Below are 27,822 nucleotides of genomic sequence, written 5' to 3'. Positions count from 1 at the left end.
TCTATAACATCATCATCCTTTGATTCAATGTCCGGACCATCAGTAAAGAAGTCGTTATCGCTTTCTTCCGAACTGGTACTTATTCTTAGAATTCAACGTCATTTACCAAACCTCCCGAGCAATATTTCATCGTCACTTTCAGACAATTCAAAAATATTTTCTGCTTCACAATAATTTTTATCCATATTTATAAAAAACTAACAATTACTCAAATCAACAATTTATTACTAATATGCAAAATACTGAAATACAAACTAAAATGAAATTAAGTTGTGCAAATTAGGAGTGTTATCACAATTTATGAGTGGACAGGTGTTTCCACTGATTGATTTTTCTTGAACAACAGTCAAGTGACAGATTGCAAAAAAATGTAAGAAAAATGTCGTCATGCCCATTGAAATAGTCTTCCCAGCATGAAGAAAAATTTCGTCATGCCCATTGAAATAGTCTTCCCAGCATGACGAAACATTTCGTCATACCCACTGAAATAGTCTTCCCAGCATGACGAAACATTTCGTCATACCCATTGAAATAGTCTTCCCAGCATGACGAAACATTTCGTCATACCCATTGAAATAGTCTTCCCAGCATGATGAAACATTTCGTCATACCCATTGAAATAGTCTTCCCAGCATGACGAAACATTTCATCATACCCATTGAAATAGTCTTCCCAGCATGACGAAAAATTTCGTCATACCCAGTTAACAGATTAATAATTAAAAAAAAATTTGTAATAAAAATGTTGCAATATTATTGTATTTACTTGAAAATAAGGCCCACTTGATTGTAAGATTCTCCCTACATTGAAGGATGATTTTAAGAAATAAAAGTGTAGCTGAATATTTGTCTTGCAGTAATTCTAAGAATGAGAACTTTAGTTCCTTCCTTCTTTTAAATTTTTCTTGAAATAACAGTAATATTACACGTGGCCCCAGGACATTGCTACTGATACATTGTTGTTACCTATATATTTTGAGGGTGGGTTAGTAAAGTGGAAACAGGCTTAAATTGAAATTACTTAACTAGAAATATTTATAATTAATGGTAGCTACACAATTATAAGGTATTTTCTCCCTAGTTTCAGCATGCCTTCGTGGTGTAATGGTTAGCACGCTCGGTGTGTATTCGAGAAGTCAAGGTTCGAGTCTCAGTGAAGGCACTGCACATATTTCATGTCTTCTGCTTCAAAAAATCCCAATGCAACTACAGTGGCACCCAAACTAAAAGGTGGTAAATGATGATTCTTCACCACCAAGATTTGCAATTGGATCCCTTATTACCAGTTGCTCTTTAAAAGGGGGATTATGTAAGGAATTTTCTCTCTCCTTTTGGCATGCGTTCGTGGTGTAACGGTTAACACACTTGGCGTGTATTCAAGAGGTCTAGGGTTCGAGTCCCGACAAGGGTGTTGCTCATTTTTCATGTTTCCTACTTCAAAATAACCAAATGACTCTATATGGTTTATATATACTATAATTACCTGCATAATTTATTTAGTATTTAAAAAGTATAATTAATTTATATAATATAATAATTAAACATCTTTCATTTTGCAATTATTTTATGAAAATATGAGATTATAAGATCTTCTTGAATTTTAGAATAAAAGTATAATAAAAACCTGACCAAAGAGAATATTTAGCCCAAATGTGCATTAACCCAAAAGGGCTATTATTCTGAAACCAGCATTTCATGTCGAATCACTTTAAAAGTCCAAATAATTTTTCAAATTATTGCCATCAAATATTATCACCCTGTATTATATTTAAAGAAACTAAATAATGAAGAATCTACATTAATGTATGTATGTTTCTCACACAGTGAAAAAACAATGGTACCTAGAGCCATCAAATTTTGAATAATGTAATCTTCCACCCAAACATGGGCACATAGAAGCCCGAATTTGGAATTTGTTTTATTGTGTATTTCATATTTTGACAAATTTTTGATAAAAAGTCAATAATTCCACAGCAGGCAGTGACAACTCTGTAGGAAACAAAACATTTTCATATCCAATATGAAGACTGTCTATTGGAAATTCTAAAGATACGCTGTTTTTAAATATTTTTAGCACAATATGGCATTACCCTAAATGCTCTGGAAATGTGTATGTATCTGTAAATGGGGGAAGAAGCGGAAATGCCCATTTGGGCATAATATAAAATCTGAAAGTTTTCAGAGTTTCAGTGTTTATATATATATATGTATAAAAATTTTCTTAACAAAAAATTCAGACATTTTTAAAAAAATTTCCATAGCACAATATATGCAGGTAAGAGACTTGTAAAGGTATTATAAAACACATATGACACTTCTACCTGCTTGTAACATCTGAAATGTGAATGCAGTTTATAGCAGAGGATATTGCTTAAAATCTTGTCCAGGCACACATATGCAGTTGCATCCATCATATCATTTCAAGAATTTGTCCTTGGATCTGGAGGTGCTTTGTTGGCATATTTTTCATCAAACCATTTTCTTCAAATGAAAATTATCACCAAACAGCGTAATTTAGTGCTAGTAAGAGATAAGCATGACAACCCAAACAATCATAAGATTTTAGCTATGCTTTAATACTTGTATGTTCATTGCCGAAGTTGATGTAGTGCATTTCTTTGCATGCGCCCAGATCCTATTTGCACTTTTGTGTTTTTAAATTATTATTTCTTGTTTTATTATTTAAATATAAGTGTAGCACAGATTACTTAAAGCAGTAAATGAATTCACTGTATACAAAAACTAGCATATGAAATAATATTTTTGCTCTTGTGCCAACTACCAGATAACTCAAAATTGGATAAACACCTCTTAAAATACTCGCATGTTCAGTGCATTCACACAAAATTCCTGCATGTTCAATACATTATTTTCCATTACTTTTACACGTGTCATAGAACAGGAATTTGAGATGTTCATTTATAACATTTCCCCCAAGTGAATAAATCAAAAATAAATAAATAATATTCAATAAGAAATGGTTAATTATTGTATCTTAGTTTTTCAGTTATTGTATCTATGTTTTGAGAAATAAAGGATTCGTTTCAATACACCAAGTGTATTATTTATCCCCTTCCTGTGTGCCGAATATCTAAACATTGCATGCATTTACTAGTGTGGTATTTGCACTTGGTGATTGATGTAAGATGAATAGTAGTAAGTTATCTCATAGATTACAACAAGTTTATCAAATAAACTCATTTTTCAACTATGAGTATTCTCCTAGTTGGCAGCAAATGCAGTAATGTAAACCTGATTAATTCCCGATAAACTAGTTTTAATCTGTAAAGAATATAAATTAACTTCTGTTCTCTATCTTTCCCACATATTTTGAAAAATGATTAAAATTTTAGACCTTCCTTCTATGGAATGGTATGCAGTGGAGTAATTTCAAAGTTACAGGATCCTATCATCAAGAAAAATTGTATTAATGGGCATCATATATGATTTTATTTGAAAATGGATAAAGGGTGGTGATGCAATGTGAAAAATTAATGACAAGCAATTAAAGTTTTTTATGTATTATATCCATAACCGGTATGAGTTGATTATGTGCTAAATAGAGAACAATCTGTATCTTTAAATTTCTTAGCATTGATCGGCACAGATTTGGGGGGGGGACACTGTGCCTATATTCATGGTCAACAATATTTCATATAATACATAATTGTCCTTTTTATATGTTTAAAACCTACAAAACCATTGATATCTGAAATGCATTTTTTCACAATCTTGCATAGTTTTCAATTTAAACTTTTGGTAACAAATAAAGTGACTGTTTTTATAATTTAAGACTGTTTCTTCTATGCATTTCGCCTCAGGCACGAAGTGCATTTTTCATATGCTCAACTAACTGGAATTTTCACATATCCAGCATCTGATATTTTCCAAGCTCTTGCTGTGTAGCCAAATATATATATATATATAGGAGAGTAATTTTCAAGTAAATACAATACTTATGTTCTATAAAATGCAAGTCTCAATGTTACTAACTTTTTTTTTCTCTTTGTTAGTTATATCTATTCGAATATATTTTACAAGACCAACATTTGATGAACTTTTAACTGGAAACAATTTTAAGAATTTCAAGATTAGCACTATATGGACTATTGCTTCCAAGCTTGAAATTCCAGTGAACTATATTACTAATGCAACACTATCTGTGTTCAAACAGATCTATTTAGACTTTTCCATTTGTCCTCCAAAAGCTATGACCGATGAAGAATTAGGATCTCTTATTAAAAAAGTTCAAATATTTCTTTCAAACAGTGTTTTCACGCATGTCCTACAAGGAAGGGAAGATATTGCTGTATCATCTAATACAATCTTGTAAGTTTTTCTTATTTATCTTCTAATAGTGCATATATAAAACCATTTATTTGCTAAATTATCAAAAAAATTTGGTGCTTACATCTTATTGCAGCTGCCTTAATAGAAGTTGCCAAATTTTCAAAATGTGCCAGTGGCAGCAGTACATATAACCATTCTTCAGGCAACCATGGTCATAACAATCCTTTAATCAAGCATCATCATGATTTTCTTATGCATTCTATTTTTTGTATCCCAAGTATCAATGGTTTTATAAACAAATCTGTGATATTTTTGGTCTTAAACACAGTTTTAAAATATGTGCATTTGGAATTGGCCATCAATGGAAAAAACTATGGTAAAATTTCTGCAGGAATACAGAATTTTACTTAAAATTTCTAAAGAAAACAACAAGGAGATGTATTCAATAGATAGCCAGTGTTGCAGAGGTTTCCGCAATAACGAGTCTCTGCGGTGCCGATGTTTTTTTAAGTGAAAACAGATTGCACCCGTAGAGAAATATAGAAAAAAAAAAAAAAAAAAAAACCTGCAGAAATATTTGGATAGAATGCAAGGGTTTTATTTTGTAATATATTATATATAATTCTTATTTAATAATTAAAATTTGCATTTTAAATTGCTAAAGTATGCTTTCATTTCATACGTTCAATAAATATTGATAGTTCAGAAATCTTTTGTAAAAAGTCATGAAAACCACCAACTTACATCCCTTAAATAACTTTTATCTTTTCATCTGTAAAGTACTGCCAAACTGCACCAAGGTAGTTATGCTAACAAAAAGTACCGTAAGTATCAATTTTTTTTTTTCAGTCAAACTGTTGATATAAATTGTTTCTTATGAATAAATAAAAGCTATGATATGAAAATATGAAGTCATTTCTAATATAGTTACAACTTGAGTCATGTTCCTTTTTTAAATTAAAAATAAATTATTAGACTAATAATCTAGTAGCTTATTGTACCGTTGCTACTTTAAGCTCTGTCATATCCATTTGATTTTTTTTTTAAATTAATGGATTTACATATTTGTAATGTATTTGTCTGGCATCATTGCATATTAGACATCTGATTAAATGTCCACAATGTTCACAATTAATCCAAAATTGCAGTTAATCTAATAGCAGTTAAAAAAAAATATATAGGAAAAAGAAGTAACCTATCTTAAATTCAACAAGAAATGATATTGATAATTTACCTAAATTGGGGAATAAGTTTAGTTCCATTAAATATAGATTCAAAATCGGAAGAATTAATGCACATCAAAATAGGAAAAACAGTGTTTTTGTTTATATTTTTCTTATGTTTGTGAAACAGCTGTGCATTTAATCTATTTATGTTATTTAGCAATTTATTTTAAATGGATGGATGATTTAACAAGATGTATATATTCCAGATTTTGTTCTGTTAAAATACACATTGTTGTGGATAAAGAACAATTCCTAATTATTACATCGTCTGCAGTCCCTACTATTTTCTCACCCCATTTGCATTTCCAGAAGACTTTTTCTCCAGTGGTCTGTGATAGTAATTGTTCCACAATAAAAAAATTTACATTAGAACCTTTTTAAATTAGGCAAGAAACAAAATTAGTATCTCTGATTTTAATTCTTGGAGAATTTGTATCTCGAAGAACATACTTTCAAACTGAAAGAGTATTAAAAATTTTGTGTCAAAGGAAACTGTATAACAGACATGGCTAGAGCCACATTAGCCGCCACATGCAGCTCTCCAACACTTAACTACGGTTCACGAGCTACTTCTGATCCTTTGCCATCTGAAATGTGACTTGTTTTAAATAAATATAGTTTAATGTTTTAGTACAAACGAAATTTGAAATAGAAATTATGCAGTGCCGCATTTCTTTGTTAATCGATAATTTAATTTCTGATATAAAGCATGTAAAAATTTGATAATTTTCAAACTGTCTACTGTTGGTTTATCTTCAGAGCAGTAAATATTTAAAATTACAAATAATTCTAGTTGTGGCAATTACTATTCTGGTTATGTTACTTTTTGAATGGTAATATTTATTGGAATACACTAATACGAAGTTAATCTAAAGCGCAATGCTAATATTTTTATTTAACTATTCTCCCTAATATTTTTTCTTCTTCTTCAATGACCAGACAGCCCAGTATGGGCCCTTGGCCTTCCTCAGAATCAAATTCCAAGCTCTTCTATCCCTGGCCATGGACATCCAGTTGGTTATTTTTAAAATTCTTAAGCTTGTTTCCAGACAGTCGAGCCACCTAAGTTTAGGTCTCCCTCTTTTTTGGGGGCCAAATGGACTGGCCGAGAAGATCTTATTAGTTACTTGATTTTTATCCATGCTGCACAAGTGTCCTGCCTATTTAATTCGCTGAATCCTTATATATTTTACTATAATCTATTTCTTTAAAGGATTTATAGAGTTCAGAGTTAGTTCTTCTTCTCCAGATATTGTTACATTTTATGCCACCAAAAATACTTCTCAAAATTTTTCTTTCACGGAAATGATACTTTTAAATATTTTTCTATCAAGTTAATTTTACTTCAGGCAGTATCTGCTTATATTCCTGTGTGATCCCATTGTTCACAACAGTTGTGATTCACTTGGAAGATTTGTTATTTGTTGTAGGATACTACTTTTATTCAGTCCTTGAATGGCATGAGTAACTGCTGAAGAAACCTGTTTTGCCTTGTGGTCAGTTCTTTTAATCTGTGAAAAAATTTTATGGGGATTTTATTTTTGGTAGTGTGAACCTTCAGCCTCTTATTTGGTTACGAGACTTATCTCAATTTTCTGCGGAACTCCTTCAAAATTAATTTCCTGTCACTAAGCAAATTGGGCATTTTTATGCAATTGCATCACAGAGTTTGCAACTATTCATAATAATATGCTCAATGTACATTTTTCCCACATGAAACACTGCCTTTCGTAATAATACCCTGTTAATCCTAGGCAGATATCATAATTTATTTCACCAATGGTTGTGCATGCTGAAATAACTGGAGTCATGGGAAGAATCCCTGGTTTAACAATGATTTAAATTTTAATTAAAATGTTTAATTCCCAATTTGCTAAATATTGTTATTTCAGATAGAGATCTTTCACCTTAATCATCAAATCTTCAAATCAATAACTTTGCAGCAAGTAATGAGGGATCAACAGCACACAAACCTCTCTCTTTCCCAAAGTTTCTGTCAAAATCAGCATATTGATATTGGTAACAACTCTTTAACTTGTGATATTTTCTCGTATTTTTTGTTTGATGGCCTTAAAATTGCCAAGCACGCATGCTGAAAGGTTAATCTGTTGATATTTTCTGTCTTCCTAACTTTCGATCGTCGTATACATCTGACATGTCCTTCATGAAATCTTAGTAGCCAAACAAAAAGTTGTACAATGATCCACTGCTTGATCACTACGAAGTTCAGACAATAATGTGAAATTTTACTCCCATAAACGTTGATTTTTAAAGTCTGATCTTTTATTTTCTAAAGTATCCTCTCTTATAGACTCCATTTGAGATTTGTTTTCTGTACACAGATTAGGTAACCCAATGGAAAGTTGTACTATGTAACTGTTAGACTGGCAGTAATTTATTTTAAACTTTCTTCTGAGTTATTTTACTTGGAAATTCAAAGCAAGATGGCAAGTCATTTGACTGCTTTTTTGCGTCCAACAGTTAGAATATGGTGGATCTATCCGCCTATTTGGCAAGAGCTTTAAGTAACTATTGTGCAGAAGACTATTGTGAAACTATTGAAAAACAAGATGTAAACTATTGTGCAGACATCTGTCGTATAACAAAAGGCCTCAGCAACGAACATCTCTGCATGTCTGTAGAAATATCAAGAGTTACACTTTCATGTTATATCTGCATTTGCAAAATAAATTCACTATAATAGTGAGAGGTATGTTTTCGTTCTGTACATTAGTTTTGATTTACCATGTATTTTAAAAACAGGTCAAAATTAAACAACTAAGTTGAAGAGTTCGGTGGTAGAGGTATGTTTTCTTTGTGTACATTAATTTTGATTTGCCATGTATTTGAAAAACATCTCAAAATTAAACAGCTAGGTTGAAGAGTTCGGTGGTAGATAGATCGAATATGTGTTCGACGAAGCGTTTATGTCGCCCGTCATGATATATGAATGACAGGTTATGTATGTCCAGAATTATTGTACTGTTTCAAGAGGGATTTTTGATGAATTTAAGTGATGCTCATGTACTTCGCTGTCTCCAAAATTATCAGGACAATTCGAGAGATAATTTCGAGAATTTTCAATAATGCATTGTATACTAATTATTAAAAACTTCTGGCAGATTTTGTTGGATGCTATGTTGAAATACTGTATCAATCAGGGCTGTGATGAGAGATACTGATAATTAAATTAGTAAAATTGCAATCTACTTCTTTTTGTGTGTGTGTGTGTGAATTCTTCTATACTGGCATCAGTGAAAGTAGTTATTCCAAAGTTTGGGGCAAAAATGTTTAATGATTTCTTAGGTTAGGATCCAAAGATTCGAATGATTTCAGTATGTTGGTCCTTATGTTAATTGTGTGAAGAAATAAAATTACTTTTTAAACAAAAGCCTAAATAAGTTAACAGCTTATTTTTAAATAAATATCCTTTCTTGAATAGCAGTCTCTGTGGAGAGCACATTGATGTGTATTATTTCTTTTATCTTTTTTAAAAGACTGCTCATGAGTTGAAAAAAACACTCAATTTTCTTTTAAATAATGATTTTTAATTTACTCAAATAACATTTTTTATGTAATTGTAGACTAGTGCTTCTGATTCATTTCACTTCTACTGAAATAAAACAATAATTATAAACTGAGAGGTATAAAGGAAATCAGAAGGAAATATTTGGTTTCTTTACCTGAAGAAAAAACTCTTAGTTGGCCAGTACAAGAGTTACAAACTTTTATTTTCTTGTGACTTAACTTTTCTAAACACAAAACAGTAGGTATAAAATGTATTTATTTATGGTTATGTGTTAATCACACATTCATTAATTTATTTCAAAAGTTTCTTTATATTCAAAATCTGTCTCATTATTTTTAAACAATATAAATTTGGCTCTCGAAAGTTCATAAAATCTATCATGTGGTTCCCGTCATCTTAAAGTTTGACCCTCCCTGCTATATAATATTAGTTCCAATCCAGTTCATCCTAACACAATTCATCCACACAGAATTCTAACATCCTTTACATTTTATTTCTATTATTTTTGCCTCAAAAATGGCACTATGGCTCATTTTCATTGTGCTGGACCCATTGCTTTTGTTGTTTCAAAATAGTCGTGCTCCTCTTATATTTTACTACTAAAGAACAGGAACCGGTGTCTAATTACCCTTAAAATTGATAAGAGTTATTAAAAATTTGCTCCAAGCTAAGACTGTTTTGGGCCTAATTTTTATATTAGCAGTATCTCTTTCAGTATAAATGCTTTTTTAGACAAAGCCTTGTTAATTATCAGCTCTATTAAATCAAGAGTTCGACTGAAATCATATATACGAACAGAGAATTGGTTGGAGAGATTAGTTTTATGAACAAATTTTTATCTTCAAAAGAATTTATTAATGTTATAAAAATAAAAGAAATATGTTAGTATGGTATAATATATAACATTTATATCACAATTAGTTGTAAAACAAAGTAAATACAACTTTAGTAAGTTGTATTTAAAATTATGAACAGTCGCACATGAAATAAGTAATATTTTTAAAAAGGGGGAAAAAATTTAAAAAAAAAATTATTGTTTCAAAGCCTTTTCATCTTTATACTTTTTATATTTCAGAATTGATCCAGAAGATGCTGTAACCTTTAGTGATTTTGAAGGATTTCGACTGTTCTCAGCCGTACCTGTAATTTGCGGAATTTTTGTGATTGCGAGCTTCATTGCATCTGTAATGAGGCTTTATCTAATTCAAAGGCACAGACCTCAACGAGCTATAGAAATGCAAGAAGTTAGTCAAAGTGTCTTAAATTCACAACTTTCTGATGTATCATTACATTCTTGAAGTGTGGATAAAATTCTGTAATAAAAGAGAGACTGATTTGTATAAATAATTCATGTATATATATATATATACATATAAAATATTTTTATATGAAATTCTGACTATAATAATCTTTATTTTTCTCCTTTTCTGTAGAACATTGACAAAAGTTCTAAAATTAAGATGTAATATTTGTAAAATATGAGTAAGAAAACTTTAAAATAAGTGAGAAATATTTTGTGTAAATAATTATATGTAAATATATTTGCACTTAAAATATTTTTATATGAAACTGGGGCCTATGTAAAATAGTGTTCACAAAATTGAGCAACATACCTCTTTTTATTGGTGCTTATTATTAACTTTTACTCCTGAGTATATTGCAGTACTTCCATTGTAAAGTTAAGTTGTTTATGGATCTATAAATTAAGTGTAAGGAATTTTATTAAAATGAAAAAGTTGTAGAATTGCCATTTACATTTTTTTGTCTGATTCTGCATAGCTGTCTATATGATTTGTGTAGTGGAAATAAGTATTTATAAAAAGATTCAGGGAATCTTTTATTATTCAAACTATGTTAGTGTAGACTAGAAGAGAAATACGCTAATGTGACAATCAGAATCGTAAAAACAACCTTGTATTTAGCATAAGTATATTGAAACACTCAATCGATTTTGAGGGCAGCTAAAGGTCCCTCCTCATCAGAAGAAAACTAAAGGGGAAGGAGTCTCAGAAACATGTGATTCTTATCAGCACTGCACGTGGTTATAACCGGATTTTTAATCAGAGTTACACTGGCCGCCTACTTTTACTGAGCCAGGCTATCTGATCAAACATGTAACCCAAAGGACAAAGAATTAGTGAAGTTAAAAATAGGGAGCGAGGAGCAACTGCAACTTCACCTTCAAAATCTGAACTTCGAATAATGGAAAGTAACCACTGAACGGATTTTTATACCCTCTGGTAGTACCAAACGCGAGGAGGTAACGTCATCAATCGGCAAAAATAGTAATTGAATTAAGATAGTAGAATTTTAAAGGCATTAGGAAGGACTGGATTGGACTTAAAATCATTAAGTAAACATGCTAAATCTTTGTGAATATAAAAAGCCTCAAGAAAATCCAATTCACCTATGGAAAAAGTCTTTTGGATAATTTTTGCAGACCCAAAGTCAAAATTATGGTTAAATGTCCAACTATGATACGCTATTGACTTGTTAATTTCGCCTTTTCTGACATAAGATTCACGTTTCTTGATACGAAACTTCAACGCTCTTTTTGTTTGGCCAATATATCTTAAACCACACTGACACGATATACGATAAATTCCCCAGAATTCAAGACAGAAACGCAATCTTTTAGAATCGAAGGGTGAATTTTATTAATAGGGGAGAAACCGACTTGAAAATTGAATTTCTGGAGAATCCGTGTAATTTTATAGCTAACAGAAGGATAAAATGGAAGCACGACAAGGTCATTAATATTATTTCTAACAGTGGAATGTCTTTTTTGATGGGAATCTGAAAATTTTTTAACGGCTTTATCAATAATCACGGGAGAAAATCCACGGTCAATCGCAACTGCTCTCAAATAATTAAGTTCATTGGTAAGCAAAGATTCAGAGGAACAAACTTTAAGTGCGTGGAATACATAATAGTAAAAAGAAGACATTTCTTGCTTAACAGGGTGGCATGACTTGGCATGGGTTGGTAAACAAACTGCAAAGGGTTTACGGTACACAGTAGTGCTAAAATCAGTTTCATTGCGGATTATAAGAATATCAAGGAAGGGGAGGGAATTGTTGGATTCAATTTCAAGAGTGAATTGCATGGCTGGATCAATTGAATTCATAATAGATAGAGTCTCGGGTAAATCCTCTTTATAATTGTCAAAAAGCGCGAAAGTGTCACCTACATACCGAATCCAAAGACGAAAAGATAGTATATCAAATAATTTCATCTCAAAATAGTGCATATAAATGTCAGCAAGTACCGGACTGAGAGGATTACCCATAGCCAATCCTTCAACTTGACGAAAATATGCATTTTGGAAAAGAAAGTGGGTTTGACTCAGAGAGACTTTAGTTAGCGAAACCAACTCATTAATTTCAGTATGTGTGAAGTGAAATTCCCGAAGCCTAGTTTCAAGACAATTTAGTGCTCCTTCGACCGGAACATTAGTAAACAGTGATTTAACATCAAATGAAACCATAATGGAACGAAGTGGAGAAATATTTTTAAGTTTATCAATGACTTCAACAGAATTTTTTACAGTGTGAATATTGTTAGCAAGTAGAGGAGAAAATCTGGAAACTAAATATTTGGTCAAAGGATATGAAGCAGTACCTATGTTGGGAACAACATAGGTTTCCCTTTGTTTTCCCTCATGTATTAACAATTTTCTTAAAGCCAAAATTCGCCATGAGAAAAACCATTTATATGCAGTAGCAAAATTGAAAATATTTGGAAGAACAAGGATTGAATTTTAAATAAGCAACAGAAAATTAATATTTTGAAATATAATGCTGAAGTTTATCTAAATAGAGAAAATATGACGTGATTTATTAGTATGTGTTGTTTGTTGGCAAAACAAGAGTTTCCATTTAGATGTTACAATAAACGATTAAGATACAATTCTTTTAATCAGGGAAACTACGTCTTACAGGTACTTTTAAAATAGGATAATAAATTAAAAATTCATTTAGGAAACATCAAACAAAATTCAAAATGTTGTTACTGATAATACTGGAAAACAGTCTCCCAGACAGTATAGTGGTTAAGGGAGCTGACTGCGATAACAAAAGGCCCGGGTTCAAATCCTGGAGAAGGTATGGTTGTAACTGTTCGTCTCCTTTAATAGGAGGCAAAGGTGGCCTACCTATTAAGTTCCTCCATAATAAGCCGAAGTCGTCTGAGGGCTCATCATTGGTAAAAAAAAAAAGTACTGGAAAACAAGAAAGAAAGGAGGCTTCATTTGTAACAACGTTAGATGAAACTACTAATATTGCAAATTTATTTAGAACTTTCTACTGTTTTTCTGTGAAAAATGAAAAAGTTCACAAAAGATTTCTTGGCTTTATAGATGTCAGTAGCGATTATTCTGCAAATAGTTTGGGTGAATATATTTTTCAATTGCTTTTAAATTTCCACCGTGACAAAAAATTTCTAGCTTAAGAATATGACAGAGCAGCAACATTTTCCTCCTACTTGAATGGTTTGCAGTGGGAAAAAGAAGTGCCCAAATGCAATTTTCATTTATTGTTACACACACAGAATTAACTGCACAACAGACTGAAAAATAACATCTAGCTGAAACATTTGCACCGAATGATTTACAGCGCGAATGTCTCCGCAAGATTTTAAAAGGTTGCTTAGCAAACAAGCTGTGCTGTGAAGGCAACTTGATTCAAACAGCGTCTCCGAAATAAATATTTTTACATTTGAGTATTCAGATAAGTATTTATATATAATGTAAATTTTTTGTATGACATACAATATTAAAAATTAAATATATATAACTTTTTATTTTTCATCAAAACTCTTTTAACTCCACAGCTCTATGGTAAAACATCTGCAAAGCACTGCTTTAGTTTCAAAAATTATCTTTTTCTTATACCTAGTTCCTTTGATCAAATCCACGGCATGCCACTGGGAATTACATACTACGTTTTGGTGATACAGCTCTAAATTTATCAGAAATAAAATCTTTAGATCCTCTGATACCAGCCAAAAAAGTTGAAACTTTAAGCACATATCTTGCATTTTTTAAACTGGCTGGCTTTTTGATAGCATTATTCATACCTTTTCTAATATTTTAGATTCAAAATCACTGGCTTTTAAGTATTGCCATATACAATATATTGACGAAGAATTCAGTAGTTAATACATGGAGTGAAGCTCAGCTAACTACAGTGGAATTACTTTTCCTTCCTATTAAAATTGGAAATCATTGGATCTTACTAGTTGCAAAGGTCAAAGAAAATTTTAATTTTGTGGTCATCAGGGTGTTACCAATACCTAGGTTAATAAAAATTATAAACCCATAACTTATTTTTTGGGGAAAAATAGCTGAAGAATCTTTTTAAAATGGCAGAAGATTGGTTTACATTTGGCGAACTTGATAATATCCAAAGTGAGAGCTATGGTTTGCTTTTATCCTTACCAATCAGAAATAATCTTGATATAATATAGAATTGAAAAACCTCTTAGAAGATTTATGTACAATTCATTACGAGGAGATTGTTTAGCAGGTAACAAATATCGATAATCTTACGATTTAAAGAATAGATGCTCAATATCTATCGAGAACATGATAGTGAGAGTTTGCAAGTCTCTTCCACAGTGGAATAATCTATGGAAAAAAGTGGCTGGAAGAAACAGGTTTCCCCCCTCTAAATTACAAGAAAATAAGACTTGACTTTATTTATGTTGTTATATATGTATTTTATTCACATGTAGCACTGTTGTATTACTAGTTTAGATATTTTTATTTTGTATACTTTTTATAAGATTTCTTTCCCATCTGTGAATTTAAACAGATTTTGAAACGGAGTTTCAGTTCACATCAGTAAAAAAATAACAAAATAATGCAAGGATATAGTACCAAGATAAATAGAAGAAAGGGCATAATATCAAGATATTATCTGCAAAATTTCCAGATTTTAGTATACTCCTATGCATTAATTTCCGATCAACCTTATAGTGCAAGTTACTGCACTTCTGATTTATTATAATAAAATAAAAATGAATGCACTGAAATTTTTTCATACATTTAAACCATGGACTTTAAATGCAGTATACTTTAAAACTGCCATGGAAATTATTCAGTAAATTTTTGGCTTCAGTTGGATAAATGTTTTAAAGCAAAACTTAAATTCTTATACATAATCTGTAATTTATTTTCTTTGCTTTTAGGACAGTGACTAAAATATATTTTACAGGACCTTGACTTTGGGCCATGGAATGCATCAGCATATGCCCTGGACAAGTGGTGAGCTTGTCGCGGGATCCCTCAGTGTTTAGGCTCCCAAGTGAAACTTGGTACTCATTTTATCGACCCACTCAAGGAATGAAAGGCAAATTTTACAACTATGTTTTTAAAATAAAATATCAAAGAAGATGCATTCTTTGAAATATGACTTCATTTGTTTTCAAAGATTTACTAGCCATATGAAATTCAAAAGAGAATTTGTATCCATTTGGATATTTGTGTTTACAATTCTGAGTTTTTCAATTATCTTAACCATATTCCATATTTTTGAATACTTTTCGTGAATTTAAGTGCACAATTAATACATTGCAAAACCTAATAAGAAAGTGTGTGTGTGTGTGTTGTGATAATGGCAAAGCCTCGAGGGCTATCTGCCTAAGAGGAGATATGCCTTCGTGGAGGACTTTCTAAGGGAAACTGGCTCGTATACACGTTACACATGGGGAAAACCACGAAAACGGCCATGCAGCCAGCCCGTTCACGGGATTCGAACCTCGGACCGAACTACCAGAGTTCAGCGACTTTGCCGCTGGTGGGCCCTAATAAGAAAGAAAAACTAATGTTAGTGTGGACTTTAATATAAAAAGGTGCTAAAAAATTTCCATATATATTTTTTATGCATTATTTGAATAAAAATAAGAATTGAATCAAACAGAGTATAATAGATGTATGTAATATATAGGGATATCAAAATATGCTTGGTTATGTTAACACATCTGATATTAAATCTAACATATCTACTTAAATTCAAAGAGCATTTGTGTCTTATAAGTGGAAGATTCAAAATTAAAATGATTCTGGTAACCATGCAAAGTAAAATGAATGTATAACACACAAAATGTAAGTAAGCATTCTTAACTTGGCTTTAAAGAGATTAAAGGCCTGGGTTCTAAATAGTTTGTTCATTTTATAAGAAAAAACTATACATTTAAAAGAAAATGACATGGATTCCTGTGTTAATGTTTGTTAAAATAAATACTAGATTTATATACCAAATGCTACAGATATTCTATTACAGTCTGTAATTCTTATCTATAAGACATATAAAACTGAAACATCCCTCAAAATTATATTTTTAAAGATAAACTAATTGAATTGTTATGATATGTGTAGTACCACAGGATTTAGAAAACTTTGTGCTGCACATGTCATGTAGTTTTTGATATTTTTAAATTTATTTCAATATGGCAGAAATGCATTATCTCATTAAATCTCTTTGCTAGATTACATTAGTTTCATGAAAAACTTCAAAACTAATACAGAAATTAGTTTCTTTGTTAAAGCACTTTTAAAAATAATATATTTTGCATACCAAAAAATGAGTTTTTCTGATTCACATACTTTTTAACTGTATCATGACTATAGGTTTTAAAAACAAATATTTAATTTACATCAATTGTTCAGATAATAAGCTTAATACCAACTGTTTAATAAATAGTAATGAGCTGCTGATGTGGACGATTTAAGAACAAATAAATTTTTTTCTTAGAATTTCAAAATTTGGAATAATATTATTTAAATAATAGATTCATTAAATTCTATATTTGTAAAACCGAAAATATGAATATCAAAATACTTATATCAGAACAATGCTATATGTAACTCAAATATATATTCTAGGTCGCACTTTCGAGACATGAAAACCGCAAGTTGAATTATTTCGTCAATCGGCCCAGTAGAACGGGAGATATAGAACTGTCTCTCTCTCTATCTCTTTCTTTCTTTTTTTTTTTTTTTTTTTTTTTTTTGCAGTGTATAATAATGCCAAGAAGCATTTCTTATAACTCTCTGTGAGCATTATGTGTCTATCCCAAAGGGAAGATTTTGAATGTAGAAGTCTTAAAAGATAAAGTGCAGAAGTTGCACTCCCATTCTCGTTGTAGCTGCTATTTGAGAAGGGACATTCATTCATTTACAGTGCCTTTGGAAAACTGATTTTGTTACCCTTACGATAAGGTAATTCTGCAAACAGTGAGGGCAAAGAACTCTGGAAACAGTGTCTGACAAGTACAGAGAGTGACAGGAAGAAAAATTTTAGTCAAACCCATTTTATTGTAGCAAATTGTTTTTTCACTAGTTGCACATTCACAATCACAGACTGCAAGAAGCTTTCTAAAAATCTGCATAACATTATCTATTCCTGCAATGAATTTTCAGAATCAAAACTTTATGTTCCTTTATGTAGCGCCCCATTTCAATCAAACTGCCATGAAGCTGCAAAATGAACTAACACTGATAAAATGCCAGTGCTACCAGGCCAAATCAAACATGACAATCTTAAAAAGGTAAATCAGAACATTTAACTGTCATAAGAATGTAAAAATATTTTCCATTTTCTAAGAATAAAGTGTATTTTTGGGCATATTAAATCCGGTGCTTTTATTGCGATAACCTAAACATACATGTGTATGTAGGTGTTACTAATAAAAGGTCACTGCAAGCATATAAATGTGATTAGTTAAATTAGGTAGAAAATGAAAATTTTTTAATTACAGTAGTGAATACAGTAATTAAATACAGTCGAATTCCAGTAGAGCAAACAGCTTATAATAAACAAGCTTTTTGGTCCGGTTCAATTTCCCACAGATTAAATGTTATTTGATACAGCTATCGCAAACGTCCAAGACTGGATATAATCAGTTTGTAACCTTACAAAAATATTTTTTGCTTAAACAGGGACGTTTCTGAGAAAATACATTGTAGAATCATTAGACTATTTTTGGAGCAGGAGACATGAAAAATGTACAATGCCCTTGCCAGGACACGAACTCTGGACCTGTCGAATACACGCCAAGCATGCTTCCAATTACACCATGAAGACAAGTGGAAAGGAGGGAGAAAATACCTTATGTACACCCTCTTTTAAAGAGCGACTGGAGATGAGGGGACTCAATGTCCTAGTGGGCACCATTTGTAGAGCTATTGGTTAAAAAAAAAAGCAGGAGATGTGAAAAACGTGGAATGCCTCGCTAGGACTCGAACCCCGGACCTCTCAAACACGTGTCAAGTATGCTTCCAATTACACCATGAAGGGGCACGGAAAGGAAGGCAAAAATACCTTGTAACTCATGACAGAAAAATACGTTGATAAATAAGATAAATACCAATGACTGAAAGGGCTAAATAAAGAAATCATTAACAAAAAACAACCATGAGTTAAAAGAAATTTTTATGGACTCTTTACTATTAAGAAGTTATTAGTATTTCTCATTACTGTGGAATTTTTTTAAATTCATTATTTTTAATGGCATTAAAAAATTCACTCAATTTAGTTCACTCTAAAATTTGTAGCTTACAGTTGAGAAATAAATGCAAATCTGATCTGCAATCTAAACTCTAAGACAGGACATGCACAACAATCATATTAGTTGGTTATGTTCCAGTACTGGGAATCTAATTGGAACAAAATGTTTTTTTTTAAAAAAAAAAAGAGAGAGAGAGGAGATATCTGGATCTTATTGGCTACATGTTGTTATAAATTTTGTGAAAAAATAAAACATCAGAACACATTAGACCACATGCTAAAATTTTGGGAGAAAACATTAAAAGTATGATCTAGATACAAAATATTTAGATTCGCAAGAGTAAGCAGAACAGATAGGATAATTAACTGCCAAATCCCCATTTTACACAAGTCTGTACTATTTTTACTTCTTGCATATTTAGTACATTTAAAATTTTATCATATAACTGGAACAAAATTACAAACCAGTTGAGATGCTGGGAGCATATCATCTAACTAGAATAGCCTCAGGCAAAGTGGGACGTCTGATAAGCTTAGATATAACAAACTTTGCAGATATCTGAAACAGAACAGTTTTCACAATTTTTTTAGAATTTCTGCAGCTTTAAGTGAAAAATCAGCAACCCTTAAATTCATCCATGTTTAGGCTATAAGAATAATGAAAAACATAATTTTTTCAGAATTTCTGCAGCTTTAAGTGAAAAATCAACAACCCTTAAATTCATCCATGTTTAGGCTATAAGAATAATGAAAAACATATTTATGTTACTGTGTTTCATTCCTACTTTTCTCTGTATTATAAACAAAAGGCTGGTGCAACATTAAGTTCTTGGAAAACTAGGACATACACTAAACATACCTTAGGAGATCCCACCACATCATATAATAAGCCAAAAAACCCTTGATTCATTGACACAACTTCTAACTGGTTCTTTAACTGAGTTGTAAGACGGAATTCTTATCTCAAGTAGAACAGTCTATCACCCAGGTACTTGAACTACAAGGCCCTATTCCTTAAGTATACATTTATTTAATTATTATTTGTTTACTCGATTCTAAATGCATATTTTAGACAGAAATGTCCAACTGGAGAGATGCATCTAAACCAAGACTTTTATGCTAAGCAATTTTTTGTGTAAAATTATTTAAAAAATTATAAAAAGAAATTTCATTGCCTGTAATTAACTTTTTATAAAATTAAAATTATTACTGACATTTTTTTGGAGATGTGATGATGATACTAACCCCCCTTTCTGTGAGATTCATCAATCAATTTATCAATTTTTACATTACTTTGCAAGATGATCTTTTTTAAAAATTTTTTTCTTATCAGATCAAATACAGCAAATAAAATTTTTGGTCCCTTAAAGTCTGTTATAGAATGTTTCTGCTGTTGTGCTCCATGTAAGTAAAATATAAATACAATATTGTGCTATGAGTTCAAAAATTAGTTTCTTGCATTTCTTCCACTAAAGTGTGTGTGGGGGGGACATGTTTCTTCTAGCCTCTTTTTTCTAGAGTTTCTTCTGATGTTTCTGGCAACTGCTACTAAAGAATGTTTTTCATGAAAGAAAATTTAAATATATGTATATTTAAAGAAAAAAGAAAAACACAAAAGGTTATATATTTTACACTGAAATTTTTACATCCCATTCAAAAACATATGCATAGTTCTAACATATTTAAAGCTTTCTTATATAAAAATAGTAATAAATTATTTTAAATCTTCTCTTATATCAACTGCCTCCGAATGTCAACACAAATAAATGCCATTTATAGGATTCCCTAAGCATCGGCCAGCCTCACTTAGTCTTACGATCCTCGTCCGTCTTCTCATCATCTGTTTTATTTTCGCTGACTTCGTCGACCTCCACAAACTCGAAATCGTTCTCGCCTTTCTGTCTGTCACCCCCGTTTTCTTCCTGCTCGGATTCAGAGTGGTTCTGGTCATTCTTCCTGTCTTGATCAGAGCTCGATGCATCAGACTTTTCCTGTTCTTTCTGAGATTCCTCCACACTAGTACTCACTGTATCATTATTGCTGTGTTTCTTGTCTTTCGAGTTTTCCTTCTTATCTTTATCTTTGCTTCCTTTGTATTCATACTTATATAAAGGCCAAAACGATTCAAAAAATCCGACATCTTCTGTAAGGTTTGGTAACAGCCACAAATTGTGTTTTCCAAAAGTTAATATCCATATCAGAACGAAGACAATAAGTCGAACTGGAACAGAAGATATTATCAATAAATTATCATTTAATACACATAATACAGTACAAGATCCGAAATCTGGACATCCAATATTTGGACCGCCCATTAAATAATAAAATACCCCTCCAAAGGCTAGGAATGGATAAAATGCTGAATTCTCCCCTTTCTTTACTAATTTTATTGTCTGAAAATCTAGAAAAGAAAATTATGGGAATAATTTAATTCTAAAGGACGTGCCTACAGTAAAAACATAACAAATGAAAAGTAGATAAACTACAAGCAACTATTACAATATTAGTTCTTTAAAAGAAACCTACATTCCAATAAAAATACATAGTGATATAAATATTACAATATCCGATAAGATGCTTTTATTTCTACTTCCCCGTAACTTGAATTTCACCCACTCTTATTGTATCTGCTGCTCCTTAGGTTTCGAATCATCTACAAATAATTAGGGAAGTTGAATGGTATAGCTGACTTGGCAACATCATAGACCAAATGCGAATTTGTGTTTGCTTCACTGTAGTTGGTTGATTCCTGTACCAGGCATAAAGTTCGACAGTTAGAAGGAAAGTATGGCATGACCTTCACAGGTAGTTTTTCTCTTTGCTAGTACGACGAAAACAACAATCACTAGGTGGACAAATCCATTTTGAAGTTAAGGGAATTTTGTTCTCTAAATGCACTGAGAAAGGGGAAAGTGATGTAAATATTAAAAAAGTCTAGGGGAAAATATGCAAGGAAATAAGCAAAACTCAACAAAAGGAAGCACGTCTACCAAAACTGCTTTTTTTCTCCCAAATGAGATTTCAGCCTGTCACTTTTAAGCATTTGTTGGCTAAGAAGTTGCGCCAGGCCAATGACAATACACCAACAGACAATGTATTGGTGTAGGGCCAGGATCATACTTTCTTCCTTTGAATGGTTCTGTAGGATCACCGTTTTTCTGCCTGACCTAAACAATAAGTGAAGGCCAAATGCTACCATGTCCACATGTCTTTTTACTGTATTTAAACACAATAACTTAAAATCCAGAAATTTTAAAAATCTGGAATCGCCCAATTCCCAACAATTCCAGATATTGGACTTTGTACTGTATTGCATGCGAGTAAAAATATTTAGATTTCAAGATTTTTGCATTAGCATGTAATTTTAACAATAACAAAAAACTAATTATCATACCTACCAACTTCATGACTTTCATGAGGAGATTTTCGAACAAAGTTTAGAAAAAAATATAAAGTAATTTTACAGAGGAAATCGTAACATAAATGAATAATCTAAAGTAATTACGGAAGGGGGGAAAAAACTTAAATAGAAAAATCACATAAATGTAATTCATTTAAATATAGTATTAGAATGGTAAATCGCTGCTGAATACAGATATGTGAAATGCAATTTTGCATATACTTGCATTACCTTAAAAGTTTTCATTTCACTTCTTCAACACTAAAATTTTATTCACATATGGTATGCTATAGAACAGTGGTGGCGAACCTTTTTGGGGCTGCGTGCCCAAAGCGGAATGGTCGCGTGCCATTCTGTGTAAGATATTAAATTAGAATTATTCATAAGTTATCTTAAAATGCTTATATATTTGGAAACTGGATTCTATTTAGCAATGAAAGTATTAAAACTCACCGGCAGTCTTTTGTAAATTTGAATTCGTTTTAGCAAACATTAGCTGCTTCAACTTTGGCATATTCTTTGCAATATAACAAGTAATATGATTGGCCCAAACAATTGAATTGTCATAAGTTGGATCAATAAATATGGATATAACTTCTTCGGCAATATATGAAAATCTTACATCTAGGCTTAGGTCCTATGCCAGTGGCATTATGTGATAAGTAACATTCAAGAACAGACTAAAACACTTTTTTAAATTGCATAGTATCATTTTGTGATTGTTGATTAAGGAAATAATATTTTATTCGCGTGCCAGCTGATGAGGCTCTGCATGCTGATTGTGCCACGCATGCCATAGGTTCGCCATCACTGCTATAGAACATTGGCAACATGGCCACAGCAACGCACTCTTTAAAACAGCACATCTAGCAACTACACCGGGCACCACCTGCCAGTTGACTGACCTAGCCCGAGTTGCAACCATTTTGCTCATGTTAGCAGAGCTGTAATCACACATTTATCGGTGTTTATACTCTTCTTCTTTTTCATTTTTATTTCTTTTCAATTAAAAAATTCAATATAGCACCTAGCAAGCAGGGCTAGGGATTTAAGATAAGCTAAAAAATGGCACACGTTTCATCACTTGTAAGAGAACAGCTATAAATGAATCAAGCATAAGATTAAGATTCGGTCTAGAGGCGATGCTTTGAGCGATACTTCCGTAAATCCTCGAGTTTCAAGAATTCCACAATTGGAAAAGATGTAAACTTATAACAACAAGAAACCAAAGCGTTAATTGTGAACAACAATTGAGAAATTACAAAAGAAGAATCGGATGATCTTATAACACTATAGTGAAAAAGATATAGAGTACCTTTAATTTACAAAAAGTTTAAGAACTTGTTAAAAAAGGCACAGAAACTGCCCGATTTTGCAATGGAGATTGACCAAATGAAGTACGAAGTTATTAGTTTTGTTTGTAAAGAAGCTATTTGACAATCTCCACAGAAATGAATAACAGTAACAATAATTATTAATAATAACACCAATTTTAAATAATTTTTATACATTTATTTAGATTCTTCAAATGAATAACAAATAACATAAAGAAATTAAAATACAATTTGAATGATAAAGTGAATGTAGAATGTATAATAATACTGCCCAAATAACTTCAACAATAAATTATACTTACACACAGCTAAGCCTATGATGAAAACAAGCAAAAATGCAGCTGCAACACTTAGATAATAAATATAATGCCTAATTGTCTGTGGCCATAGGGGGAAGAGGCATATCAGCACAGCTGCTATAACTACAAACGAAAAATGCATTTATTAAACAATACAGAAACTTCACGTTTTTTTAAAAATATTTTCTCAATACACAAACAATTAAAAATGGAAGTCAGTTTTACAAGTACATGCAATTTTTAATCTCTGTTATTAAAAAATGACGAATTTCTGGGCATATGCCATAATGGGTTCGCATTATGGCAAAAACGCAGCAAGCAGAGGCACCAAATTGTGAACACATGTAGTTCCCCATGTAGAAATTGTATTGCACCAGATGGCGCTGTGTGCGCTTGAATTCTTCGGACTAGTGCAGAATCTTGATGATCGCGAAAGATGTAACACCAACGCGAAACATTAACCAAAGTTTATATGTGCTTCTCTTTGTTGTAAATGTATTTAATTGTGTCATCAATAAAATATGGAGAAAATCATAAAAGGCAAGAATGCGTCTGACAGGTAAGTGAGATTTCTTTATATTTTGATTTGAATTGAGTTTTAGCGACAAAGAATGTATATGCGTATTTACACCCCACTTAAACATGTACATTGTGAAGCTTGAATTATGTTTTTGGTTTTAAATTTATTTTGTTTTGATTCAATAAAACTTTGATTAACAAACTCACCCATTTAAAAACAATGTGCTCTCATTTGGCAAAGAGTAACATATTCATGTTTCCAATTTAATCTCAAAGTGCAGCAATTAAAGAGATACGTGTTGTCCCCTAGCAATGTGTAAAATATATGTTTACATATGAAAACCCAGCAAATTACAAGAAATGTGTTGTCACTGCTGAAATAAAATATTTTCATCTTCCATGCGACAGTACGTTGACATTCGGCAAGGAGTAAAATACTTAATTTTTCTTTTGAATTACATCTGTCTGTTACAGATGACAAACTAAAATTTTAAAAACAATAAATAGAGAATTCTTCAACTCCAGTACTGTGAATTATTAGCTGGGCTCATTAAAATCAATATATTTTCTTTATTTATGAGTTTAGAATAACGATTTTAGCAGTTGGCTATGCAAGCAGACAGTGTAACTAAAAAATATTCAGATGTGTTTTTAGTAAGAGTCACGAAAGAGCACAGTGTTACCAAATATAATGATTAAAACCAAAAATCTGATATTAGAAAAGGCTAACAGAAAAAAAAAAAAAAAAAAGTGAGGGCTGTGGATGTCCTCAGCTCAGAAATGTTTACATTTACAGAGTGTTAGGTGTTGCCATACTTTTTTTATATTCACTATACAATTCATATTTGAAATGTAAATTGATAAAAATATCTGGATTTGCTCCAGATATCTTCACCTGTAAAAACTAATACTGCAATACTGCTTGAAGCTATAAAAAAAGGTTCCACATTTTTGGTTAATAATATATTTGCTCTTCTAGCATGTCTATTCACAAAGTTCATATGAACTGTTAAAACACAAAATTACTAATTTAGCATTTGAAAACACTGAAAAATATCAACATATTTAAATCAATTATTCCTTATTTTGAAGCTGAGGATGGTAATGATTTATAAAGCAATTTCAAATGGAATTCTAAGTTTCATGACTTATTTTGAATAATGGGTAAGACGTTATTTTTACATATTTGAAATTGCGAATTTTAATATTCTAATAACAAAATAGATAGGATGTTACAAGATTTACATTTCCCAGTATATCTTTTTCAGGAGGTTGGTACACCAAGAAATGTAAAACAGAAAGGCTGTTTTTGAGTCAACAGAGCCACAATTAAATCAGAAACAACTAACAGGTTAGAAATGGTGAGCCAAAATAAAAGCGAATTAGTAAATAAACAGAAACAAAGAATAATTAGTAAATAAACAGAAATAAAAATTTTCAACTAGAGAAAAGGGAACTACACACAGTAACACTTCTGTTTTCACCTTAAAAGCAGAACAATTGTGAAACGACGTGTCTGAAGAAACAGAAGCACTTTTGTTAGAAATGGAAAAATAATTGGAAAACAAGATAACTTGAATAGAAAAATAATTAAGACATTTTAAATAGTAGAAGAAAAATTGTGAGTAACAGAAAAGAGTAAAAGCATATAACTAAATAGACAAACAAACAAAAAACTCACAACCAAATTATTCAATCAACGTGAATCCACAGAACTTAAAAAAGCAAAGTCAAGCAAGTTTGCAAGAACAAATTAAATATTACTGATTGATTAAATCTGCATAAAAAGTTAAACCTATAACTAGTTTAGAATTAGTAGATCCAATAAAATTTAATAAGATAAATTGTATTGAATATCAGTGCAGCTGAAGGAATGAACTTTTCACAATTTAAGTTTCGGTAATTCAGTAAATTTCACTTATCGCTGGAAACCTTTCGTTAGTAAAGGCTAAAAATTGCAAGCCATGAGATTTCAGGGTTTACTAAGAGAGAATTGATAACTATAGGTACAGACATTGTTGCTTTTATTACATCTGATAAAAAATACAAAAAAAATCTTTTTACATTCTTACCCATTAGTGTTCCTGTAATCCATGTACGTAGAGGTATGGGATCATATATCCACACATAAGGCTGAAAGAAAATATATACATATTTATTTGTATAGATATCAAAATCTCTATAAATCAATATATAAATAAAGATAAAAAGACTATTTAATCAATATATAAATAAAGATAAAAAGACTATTTAATCAATAAATACAATTAATGTCGGATACAATGTTGCAAAATTAAAAATTTAACAATAAAAATTAATTTAATATTAAAAAAACATCCTGAATGGCATAACTGCTTGTATCCGGTCATTAGATATTTGTCACTAGGTTTAGTTATACAGTACAACTCCAGTTATCCGAATCACGTTCAGAATTTAAGAAAAGCGATAAGGAAGAGACAGGAATATATGAGAATGACGTGTCGCTTGAGGAATTAAGAAGCATTTTTTTGAAAATTCCTGAATGTTCAGAGGTTAGTGCTGAGGATACAGGAGAACAGATGGTGTTCGATTCGTCAGACCTGGGTTTCAAATCCTAAATGATGATGAACTTATTGAAAGTGTGACAAAAATAAGTGTCGAGGAAGTAGATGTCGATGTTAATGTCGAAGTCGAAGCAGACATGGGACCTTCAGCTAGTGAAGCATTTGCTGGCCTTGAAACTGCATTGAAGTGGATGGAGCATCACCCAAGTGTGAACCCATGCAACTCCTCATTGTCAAGCTGATGTACGACTCGGCTGCCCAAAAACGGATGAATACAATCAAACAGCTTACTTTGACCAAGATGTTCAGCAAGCAATGACTTTCAGCACTTGTAAGTACTGTACAGTATGATATATAACATATACATAGTACTGCCCTTTCATTTTAATTAATTAAAACCTCTTTTTCTTTAAAAAATAGTTTTTTCTCCCATTTCCAACATACAGTAATTAATTAAAGTGTACGTCGAACTTTTCTTCAGAAAAAATCCAATTAACCGAATTTTTGGGTATCCGAATGGGGTCTCGTCCCAATTGATTTGGTCTACTGTATATATCTTAGTTTATAATTTAAAGTATTTTGATTTTTTATTTTCTTTATTGATCTTGGAAATATTTGTAAATATTTCCAAGATCAATAAATATTTGTAAATATTTCTTTTATTATTGAATAATAAAGGAATTCAATAATACAAAAATTCAATAATAAAGGAAATATTTACAAATAAATATTTGTAAATATTTCCTTTATTATTGAATTTTTGTTTTTCTGTATTGGAAATACTTTGTACAGTCAAAAGTCTTTAATCCGAATGTCCATAATCCGGACCTCAAAGCTACAAATTTTCTGCGCATGCGTAAACACATAATGCACGTAATACCTTTTTGCGTGAGCATAATACATTTACGCATGTGTGTTTAATGTATAACGAATGGTATAAGCTAAGCTAAAATTATCTAATTATCTATTTCAATTAATGTTGCAGATTGCGTTGTTCCTTAATCTTCTAATTGGATCTGGCTTATTATTTTTTTGCAGATTGTTAGAGCAATTTTATAAAAGTAGGCTTGAACTTTCGATTATGTAAAAAAGAATGTCTGATTTTGGAGCTGCCAAAGGATCTACAAAGCGAAAGCATGTTTCGATGTCCATGAAACAAAAAGTGTAATTGCTG

At 31.3% G+C, this 27,822-nt stretch overlaps 2 protein-coding genes across 5 annotated transcripts in view; one reads left to right on the top strand and one right to left on the bottom strand.

Annotated features, from left to right (window-relative positions):
• Positions 1-16,213, top strand: part of LOC118191827 (ciliated left-right organizer metallopeptidase-like) — a 111,090-nt gene extending 94,877 nt beyond the window's left edge. For 3 of the 4 annotated variants that reach the window (XM_085812103.1, XM_035362684.2, XM_085812105.1), the window contains 2 exons: positions 4,013-4,328; positions 10,120-10,605. In XM_085812103.1, coding sequence (XP_085668229.1) covers positions 4,013-4,328; positions 10,120-10,342 — 539 coding nt within the window. In that variant the 3' untranslated portion in view covers positions 10,343-10,605. Of the gene's footprint in view, positions 1-4,012; positions 4,329-10,119; positions 10,606-15,259 lie in introns of those variants that run through there. The other variant, XM_085812104.1, reaches the window with a different exon arrangement.
• A 3,945-nt stretch (positions 16,214-20,158) lies between these two features.
• Positions 20,159-27,822, bottom strand: part of Trp1 (translocation protein 1) — a 42,115-nt gene continuing 34,451 nt past the window's right edge. The window contains exons 6-8 of the mRNA XM_035362682.1: positions 26,178-26,238; positions 23,590-23,709; positions 20,159-20,774 (exon numbers count right to left, since the gene is read on the bottom strand). Of these exons, the coding sequence (XP_035218573.1) occupies positions 20,356-20,774; positions 23,590-23,709; positions 26,178-26,238 (600 nt within the window). The 3' untranslated portion in view covers positions 20,159-20,355. The remainder of the gene's footprint in view (positions 20,775-23,589; positions 23,710-26,177; positions 26,239-27,822) is intronic.

The sequence above is a fragment of the Stegodyphus dumicola genome, chromosome 2, assembly GCF_044657685.1.
Source record: "Stegodyphus dumicola isolate Sdum_Otavi_A_Nest chromosome 2, ASM4465768v1".
NCBI classification, from domain to species: Eukaryota; Metazoa; Arthropoda; class Arachnida; order Araneae; family Eresidae; genus Stegodyphus; species Stegodyphus dumicola.
This window is presented reverse-complemented; position numbering and strand designations above follow the sequence as displayed.